Source organism: Ursus maritimus, unplaced genomic scaffold, assembly GCF_017311325.1.
Source record: "Ursus maritimus isolate PB19 unplaced genomic scaffold, ASM1731132v1 scaffold_33, whole genome shotgun sequence".
Classification (NCBI taxonomy): domain Eukaryota; kingdom Metazoa; phylum Chordata; class Mammalia; order Carnivora; family Ursidae; genus Ursus; species Ursus maritimus.
In genome coordinates, this window is record NW_024425897.1 from 29,698,288 (window position 1) to 29,707,401 (window position 9,114).

Sequence of the window (9,114 nt, forward strand, 5' to 3'; positions counted from 1 at the left end):
CAGGGGCTCCGCGTGAACCGGTGTTTGCACAAGTGAGCGAGGTTCACGAGGCGCTGCTGTCCAAGAAGAGTGAGAACCTGGGCCCCGAGTTCCCAGCCTCACACGCTTCCGAGGCCGGCCGGGCCCGCGGTGTGAGCGCTCCCACTGCTGGCTGTTCACAGCCCACCTCAGAAGGGTCTGCTACGCCCCTTCCCAGCTGTAGAGGCCCTGCGGGCGTCACCCGCTCGCTCTCCCCGACGCCCCTGCTCTGTCCTCGTGCACGCTGGCCTCCACCTGCGGCCACCTCCGCCTGGACGTGTGGTCGTTGTGGGTGGGCCCCGTCAGCAGGCTGGGGTGCCGGGTGTGGACAGGGTCACCCAGACTGGCCTCGAGCACGGGGGCTTCTCCAGCCCCTGGCTCCCACACGTTCCTGGCCTCTGGACAGAGGGGCGTCCCTCGGAAAGCAGAGGTCCTCCCATCTGGGCTGCAGTCCGTGGAGGCTCTAGGATGTGCGTTCGTCCTGGGGCCAGGCGGTGGGCCTTGGCTTCCTCTGCTGTGTGGAGCCTGGACTCCTGTCCACACACAGCCCAGCCCTGCTGTGCCATCCACACGCCCAGAGCATGCCCCCCAGGGCCCCCGGTCACGACGCCGGTGGCCGGCCCTGCCTGTGGGGTGTCTCGTCCCGCGGGGGGGCTCTGCCCCCATCTGGCATGGGTGTGTCTGCCCCCCGCCCCCCGTGTCCTGCTGCTGCCTTTCCCGGCTCCTTGAGCTGGAAGCCTGCCTGTCGGCTTGTTGGCTGTTTCTCGCCGCATGTGCTCGTAAAGCGGCACGTCACCCACGCACGGGTGCGCGTCCTCAGGAGCGCCACAGGGAGCTTGCTTATTTCCTAATTTCCGGCTTGACGTCTTTGACCTTTGAGTCACTCGGGAGCGCGGCTAGCTTTCTGGGGGGCAGCTCCTGGAGGTGAGAAACTGCGTGTCTCCCCGCGGCAGCCCGGCAAAACCGCAAACCCTCCAGTGCGGGTGTCCTCCAAGCTGGGGGACGCTGGAGAGCCGGGGCCGGCCACGGCACCGGCTTAGAAATCCGCCTCCAGACGGAGGCCGTGTCGCAGCGGGGCCAGCCCCCCGGCCAGCAGCCCCTCTTCGGGCCTGTGCCCCACTGGGCTGCCCTGGAAGGTGGTGTCAGGCCTGGGCTCCGGCAGGGGCAGCGGACCGCGGCGAGTGGCGGAGCTGACAGTGTGGCGACCCCCAGTGGCTGGAGCTGGGGGATGCTGTGGGAGCAGGTGCCGTCTTCAGCAGCCTCGTCCACCAGGACACTGTTCCGTGGCCAGGACCCCTTCTTAGCTTCTAGTTGGAAGTCCCGGGCTCAGTGTCTCCAGGGCCACCTTGAGGGCTGTGTTGGCGCCCTCTCCTCTGGGGGCCCCACTGCCATCTCCTCCCTCCCTTCCCCCTCGTGAGCTTCCAGTGGGAGGTAGAGACAGGTCACCAGAGGAAACGGGTGTCTCCGCCCCGGGAATGACCCACGAGTAGGAGCCCCAGGTCTGTCAGGCCCCCGCCAACCTGCCCCCACAGGTGCTGCTTATCCCACCACCAACCCGTTCGGACCCTCAGCCCATCCCAGCAGCTTTCTGACCACGGGTCACCTGACAGGTACGTGTGCTCTCCGGTCACTGGAGGCTGGCTGGCCAGCTCTCTGCAGCCCTCAGGGCTGGGGGAGGATGCGGGTGGGTGGGGAGGGGACCCCAGGAAATAGGACACCCCTCAGACTGTACAGGGGCACCTGCCATGCTCTGGTGTCCCAGGAGAGGGCCTGGTGGTCACATGGAGGCAGGTGGGAGCCCTGGCATGAGCCACAGAGCCTGAGCCCTGGTTGTCCCCACAGACCCTTTCAGCAGGCCAGGCACCTTCGGGGGCCTGGGGAGCCTGGGCAGCAGCGCCTTTGGAGGCCTGGGGAGCCACGCACTGAGTGAGTGACCACCAAGCTTGCTTCCTGCTCACACGCACGCATGGGCTCCCGGTGTGGGTTTGGGCTGCACCCTGACCCCTGGCTGACTGTTACCCTCTGGCCACCTCCCTGGGATGCAGGAATGGTGTGCTTCTCCCCAGCAGCCCTGCAGTTCTACAGGGCACCCTCAGTGGGGGCAGGGACGCTGTCCTGGCCTCACATTCCCGCCCTTCTCCAGCTCAGGGCAGCGGCATCTTTGCCCCCAAGGAGAGCTCCGCACTGCATGGCCTGCCCAGCTCCCACGAGGCCTGGAACCGACTGCACCGGGCGCCACCCTCCTTTCCCACACCACCCCCATGGCCTAAGCCTGTGGACCCCGATCGGGTCTCAGCCCTGACCAACCACGACCGAGAGCCGGACAAGGGCAGGGAGGAGCGGTGAGTGGCGCCCGCTCTGCTCTTGTGGCCTCCAGCCAGCTTTGCAGAACTCCGGGTGTGGGCCAAGCACCCACGCTCTGTGTGGAGATCCCACTTGCTGTACCCTCAGGGCTGGGAAAGGCTAGTAGAGGCCCCCATGGAGAACTCCTGGTGGGCGGGATTTGGGCAGGACCCACGGAGAGGGTGGGTCCACTCCTGGAAGCAGTGGCAGGGAAGGTGGGCTCATTGGCCCCAGCAGGGCCTCTGCGGGGACCGCGCAAGGGCAGGGCAGGGCAGTGGGGCCACCGGCATCTTCTAGGTGGGGGCCAGGTCTGGGAGGGGACCTGTGGGAGAGTCCCCTGGCTGGGAGGATGGGGCTGAGTGGGCTGCCCTGGGCCACAGGACTAGGCTGGCAGGGGTGGGGTGGGGGGACTATTCGAGTCAGCAGCGGAGTCTGGGATCTGAGGCGGCTGAGTTGTGGCTGGCTGGTGGAGTGGACAGGAGCAGGAGGGCTCCCAGCCTCATCCCTCCTGTTGGGGATCCCCAGCCAAGGCTGTGGGGGCCGTGCCCTCCTCCCTGCCCCCGGACTCAGGGCAAAGGGCTCAGAGGCACAGGGCAGTGGAGCCCCATGAATGGGAGCTATGGTCAGCCATGGCCAAGGCAGGACTCCAGGGTCCCATCCCCAGAGTGAACTTGGGGCCCAAGTTCCTCCCTGAGGCTCTGTGCTGCCTCAGGGGCTGAGCGGCTTGGGTCTGTGGGGAGAGCTCTGGGGTCCTGCTGCAGAGCTGGTTTCCACGTTCATCCAGGGGAGGGAAGACACGGGGCACCGTGGGGTCTTGGGAGGGTGTGGGCTTGTCACCCTGTGTTGACGGGGTGCTAAAGAGACCCCCGCACACACACCAAGGACCTTGAGGTCCTAGAGCTGGGAACTTGGTAGCAAACAGCATGCTTCCGGGCACCGTGTTAGACGAAGCCCCTCCTGTCCCTAGCTGAGTGAAGGTGTCTGTCTTGTCGCTCCCAGGGACCTCCTGGAGAAGACGCGCCTGCTGAGCCGGGCCTCACCTGCAGCCCCCGTGGGCCACCCAGTCAGCAGCCTCCTGCTCCGCGGCCAGAGCGAGCCGTGCCGGCCCGGGGTCCCTGCTGAGCGCGAGGCCGAGCCCCGCGTCAAGGAGAGCCGCTCCCCGGCCAAGGAGGACGGCGCCAAGATGGCCGCGCGCCCGCCGTCTCCCTACAGCAAGGCGGCCCTGGGCGACAGCCTGCGCCTGGCGGGCCTCCTGGGCCGAGAGCCGGGAAAGCCGCCCGAGGCGCCGGCCGAGCGGCCCCAGGGCGACATCAAGGTCAAGGAGGAGCGCAGGGAAGACAGCGACGCGCCCGAGCCCCCAGGGGCCGGCCTGCACCCAGCGCCCGAGCGTCCGCGCGCGCCCCCTGCGCCCCTGCAGCTCGGGCCCAGCCCGGCGGCCCGCGAGCGCCTGGGCTTCCCGTGGGAGCCCCTGCGCGACGCCTACCGCGGCCTGGAGCTGCCCCGGCGCGCCCTGCCGACCGCCGCCCCCGCCCCGGGCCCCGCCGCCCTCTTCGAGCCCCCGGAGCGCCCCTACCGCGACGCGCGAGCCGCACGAACAGCCCAGAGCGCCGCGGGAGGCGCGGGAGCTGGAGCGCGCCCGGGCCGCGCACCTGCGGCGCCGCCGCACCTGACCGCCGGCCGCGCACCTAGACGGCGCCGCGCTCCTGCCCGCGCTGGGCGCCTGCACTGGCTCGCGCGCCGCCGGCGCGCTGCAATAACGGTTTCCTGGCGCGACCGCCCGCGGCCGCGCGAATGCTGGCGCGTCGCTTGGTGGCCGCGGGTGGGCCCCCCACGCCCCCCGGGCCGCCGCCGCGGAGCAGGACTACGCCGCCGCTCGGGGGCCATGGGCCCGAGGCGCGCGACTACTCTCCATCCCGCAAACCCCAGGAGGTGGAGGCGCGGTAGTGCCCGCGGGACCGCGTGTACAGAGACCTTTCCACAAATGCACTGCTGTAAACTTTTGTACGTGGACGTTTCTAGAACCTAAGCACAGCGCCGTCAGTCCTGGGGTGACACTTGCTTACCGCCCGAAGTCTGCACAGTCGGGGAGTTCCATCCACAGCTTTGCTGGGGGTGATCTTTTGTTTTCCCAGCTTGAAATTAGGCTACTGGAGGAGAATTCAAGTTTGTACATCTTTTCCCACAGGTGAGAAGCGTTTTTAATAGATTTGTATTTTTTTCAATTTTGTGCTCTTTAGATCTTTAAAAACAAACAAAAAAGGAACTTTTGCTTTTTTATCTTCAGTTCAGATTTGCAATGTAAAGGCCTCAGATCCCTTTCTAGAGCCCCAGGATCTTTTGTCTTATTTATGGAGAAAAAAACGGTCATTTTGTCCAGCGCACTGTGAGGCCCCCCCTCAGGGCCGGCCTGGCCCTCCCTTGGTACTTGGAACCGAAGTTACAGATATATATTAAAATAATAATTAATAATCATGTACAAAACTTTTTTTGCCTTATGCAGAAGCATAAGAGGATTTCTTTTTTGGTTTGTTTTTAAAAAAAAAAACAAATGAAATATGTAAATAGTCTGTTAATATAAACATATGACGTTATTAAATTCTTAACCTAGGTAGACTTTATAAAAAGTTTCTAGAAACCTCTCTGCTTCTTTGTTTAACATGGTCACAAAAACCCACTCGCTGTCAGTTGGACGGGCTCAGAAGCTTAACTGCCGCGGACCCTCAACTATGCAAGCACTCCGAGGTGGGTGTGGCCGCGGCCCGGGCAGGACGCCCCCAGCCCCGCAGCCAGCAGGGCCGCCCTCCCCGGGCCTGGCCGGCTGTGGACCCTAGTGCTCTTCGTGCAGTGTTCTCAGAACCCAGACCAGACAAGTAGGTTTTTAGGAGTGAACAGTCTAAGGGTCCACTGCAAACAGAAATAGCGGCTTGTGGCCACTTTCTCGTCCTTGGCAGGCCGTCAGCAATGCCTTCCACCCGCGGGGGCTCTGGCATGATCTCCTTTTGGTTTCGGTTTTGCTCTCATAACCACCCGAACGTCCCCTTGTCCTGTCCTCGGCGTCCTTCTCTGTTCCCTGATGTCCACGCCTGTGTCCACTGCACTTTTGAGCCTTGTTGGTTCGACCGTCTGCAGCCGTCTGCTCTGTTCTGTATTTCCAAGCCGTGTTCCCACTGTGGGCTCTGGTTGTTCTGAACACTGAGTTCTCGTGTCAATCAATGAAGATAAATACAGCCTTGATTTTGGATCACAACGTGGTCGGGTGTTCTGTGTGGCGTTATGGAAGGTGGGGGTCCGCGGCCCCCTCCAGGGTGGAGCTGGGCCGCCGGTCACCCTTGCCCAGAAGCTCAGCGTCTTCACGGGTCTCGTCCTCACGTCTCCAGCCCCGCCTGGGCCGGCACCCCCAGGGCTGTTCCGCTGCTGGGATAACCTCCCGCCCTTTGCTGGCCGCCTCCACCTGGGCCCACCCCCACCCCGTCTGCCTGCTCGGCCTTGTCTTCTGGCTAGAGGCTCATGTGCGCGCAGGGCTGGCCTGCCCCCCACCCCCACTGCCCGGGCCCCACACAAGGCCAGGTGAGCCTTTTGTGGAGAAATGAGGGCTCAGAGAGGGAGGGGGCAGAGGCAGAACTGGCCACCTCTACTCTCCGGAGAAGGGCAAGGGGCTGTTACCCTACCCCGTCCATGGTGTGGAAATGGGGGCCCCGAATGGATTTGCCTTGTAGGGTGAGCAGCCAGACCCAGAACTGCCCTGAGCCTGAGAAGGGCCCCCCATGGAAGGTTGGGGTACCCCACACGGAGCCCACTGTGCCCACGCTAAACCCCGCACAGCTGCCAGGGCAGGCCCGGCCGGCCCACCAGTCCCCAGGGCTCTGGGGACCTACGCGTAGGTGTCGTGGGCCCATGGAGCCAGTCAGGCTCTCCCCTGGACTGACCACCTGCGAGTCCAGGGATATCATGGAAAGGAATAAAATATTTGAGCTAGAAGGAAAGGAAACAGTCTGCATGGAACCTCAGGATGGAGGGGAGTAGGTCAGGCGAGGCCCCAGGCGGAAAGTCACCCATGGGAGACAGTGTTGGTACCCGCGCTGGGGCGGGCTGTCCCATCCCTGAGGGGCACCATTCTCAAGAGCTCACGTTCTCTGGTGGAATGTTATCCTTGAGGAGGATGACTCACGATGGAGCAAAATCCATAGTGAAAATCGGGCGCCCGGGAGCACGCCGCCGGGCCCTCCCCACTAAGGGCCCTGGTCTACAAGAGTGGCCTGTAAGGGACGGTCCTCTGTGGTACAGCAGCAGAGTCCAGGGACCCAGCGTCCGCACTGGAACATCACTCCCTAGGAAACGTCTTTAAAATCAGAATAAATGGTTATGAAATAAAGATTTTCTATAAAAGGGCTGAAAGACAAAAGTTTACAAAATGTGTAAAGTCTCCTAGAAGGTGAGACAAAAAGACAATGAGTTGAGGAATTGGGGAAAAGTAAAATACGGACGGCCTTTCCTGGATGCCGTCATCTGACTCCCAGGACTTTCAGGAAAACAGACGGAACCCGAGGTGGGGTTGGGGGGGCATTTAGGGGAAGTGATGTGACAAACAGCCAGCCCGGTGCCCGTCAAGAACGGACGTGCTCAGACATGCGTTTCTTCCCCGCGTCCTCTCTTTGGAAGCTACTAGAGGAAAAACTCCGGTGAACTGAGCTTGTAAACCAGCAGGAAGAACCCACACGGGCAGCGCTGCGGAGGGAAGGCCCAGGATGGCGCCCGTGCCGCAGGGCAGCGAGCCCTCCCCGCGCCCGGAATGTGCCGTGAGCCCCGCTGCTCTCTGCATGTGAACTCCGGGGTTAGTGCGCCGGGTTTTTGTCCCTCTTCCTCTGGGAGCTTTGCGTTGGGAGAGCCCTGGAGTCACAGGCTGATCCGGGGAAGAACTGACTTCTTTACAGCACTGATTCCGGACCCCACGCGGCACGCTCGCTCCTGTGGGAGCCCTTCCCGTGGTCCCGTGAAAGTCTGAACTCCGCACGCGAGGCTTGCAGCTTCTTGCGAGCCATAGTCCTGGGCGTTTCACGCTTGTACTAACGTGTGTGTTCGCACGGGTGGGCGATCGCGCAGCACAGCCCGGCCGACGTGAGCGCTGGCTACCGCGCTCCTGCAGCACCTCGGCCTTCCGCGGGCACAGAAGGACGGCTCTCCTGGCCCTTTGTGGTCGGGGGTGGGACTCGCTCTGCTCAATTCGCTGTGTTGCTTCCCAGCTGGGGTGCATTTAGCCGCCAGTGTGGACATCCCCCCCCCTGCGACCCTCCAGCAGCCAGAACTGTTCCCACGGGCCGCCGCTCTGTCGGTCTGGCTCTTGCGGAGAACACCGCACGCTGTTGGCCGAGCCGCGCGGGGCGTGCAGTGTGGCCGGAAGTAGCCTTGGAGGTTAGGAGCCCCGGGATGGGGCTTCTCATCACGGCAGCACAACCTCACCCACCCTGACACGGGTTGCTTAACCCCTTCCTGCTCCACTGTTTTCAGGTGGTTTCCTTACTTCCCAGAAGGACGTCATGTTCGGACAGTCTGGCTGTCCCTCTTTCACGGTGCTCACTTGTGCTGGTGCAGGGACCACGGGACTGGCCCCGGGCGGTGACCCTGCCCTTGTTCCTGCCTGTGCTGGGGGCTCGTCTAAGGTCCCACAGTCTGCAGGATGGGGACTTTGATTTCCAGGTGCTGGGTCTTCTTTAATTTCCGCTTCCTTTTAAACTGTGAAATCGGACACAGGTGTCTGATGTGCACCTTTGTCCCGCTGGCGTGGCTAGCGCAGGTCCACAGGCGCTCTGGTGCTGGCCGCGGTGGCCCACTCGTCCGCGTGTCGTGTCGTTGCCCGCTTTGGTCACAGTGCCCTGCATCTCCTGCCTTGATTCAGACACTTACTGGAGAAACGATTTTAAAAGTTGTGCCCACTGTAAGCAAGCAAACTTCACTCCACGTCCGCGAATCTCGAAGGGGACTCCGTTCTCCGGTGTCCACGTGGTTACTCAACACCATACCCGACTTTGCTGATCTTTCTGAAGATTTTGTGTGTTTGCCCCCGGAATTGGGGGCCAGCGCTTCTGGGCTGTTCTGCTCCGGTCTGGCCTCGACACGTGGGGGCTCCAGCCTCCCGGGGTAGGGGGGCTGCGGGGCGCTCTGGCGGGAGCCCAGGAAGCCCGCGAGCCCCAGCACAGGGCAAGCACAGGACTGGGCACGGGCTCTGGGTTCCACAGGCAACCAGCGTCTTGGCTGCATTGCTCCCCAGTTCTAGAGACGATGCGGGCAATTTAGATCTTTCTGGAAAACGCAACCACGTCACCTCAGGGAGCACGCTGCGAGGCACCGTCTTGTAACGCGTTTCCAGGTGTGTTGTCGCCGACACCCTTGTGACCCTCGCTGGCACGCTCTGTCGTCGGCCAGACTCTCACAGGCTGTTCCACGTCATTCCGTGTTGCAGGAACCGCACGTCTGGGGTTTCCTTCTCGCTCTCCGCGCCCCAGGGAGGAGCCAGAGGGGTGTGCCCAGCGCCCCACCAAGCATCCCTCCTGCTCTGGCGACGCGCATGTCCAGCAGCCCCCCTCCCCCGCCTCTCCTGCTGAGGGGCTCCCGACGGGGTCCCGCAGGGCCAGCCGCCATCCAGGAGGTTCAGCGGGAGCTCTGGTCCCTCCCCGACTGCAAACGCCCATCTTTCCCAGCGAGAGTAATACATGCGTGGCCCGCCCGCACCCCGCCGGCACCACGGTATTAAAGCCG

General features: G+C 63.3%; 1 protein-coding gene across 1 annotated transcript in view; it reads left to right on the forward strand.

The window, feature by feature from the left end:
* The window catches only part of LOC103678893 (fibrosin-1-like protein), an 86,567-nt gene extending 80,965 nt beyond the window's left edge, over nt 1–5,602 (forward strand). The window contains 5 exon segments of the mRNA XM_040620059.1: nt 1,861–1,944; nt 2,162–2,360; nt 3,361–3,940; nt 3,942–4,084; nt 4,086–5,602. Coding sequence (XP_040475993.1) covers nt 1,861–1,944; nt 2,162–2,360; nt 3,361–3,940; nt 3,942–4,084; nt 4,086–4,305 — 1,226 coding nt within the window. The 3' untranslated portion in view covers nt 4,306–5,602.
* Nucleotides 5,603–9,114: the final 3,512 nt, after the last annotated feature.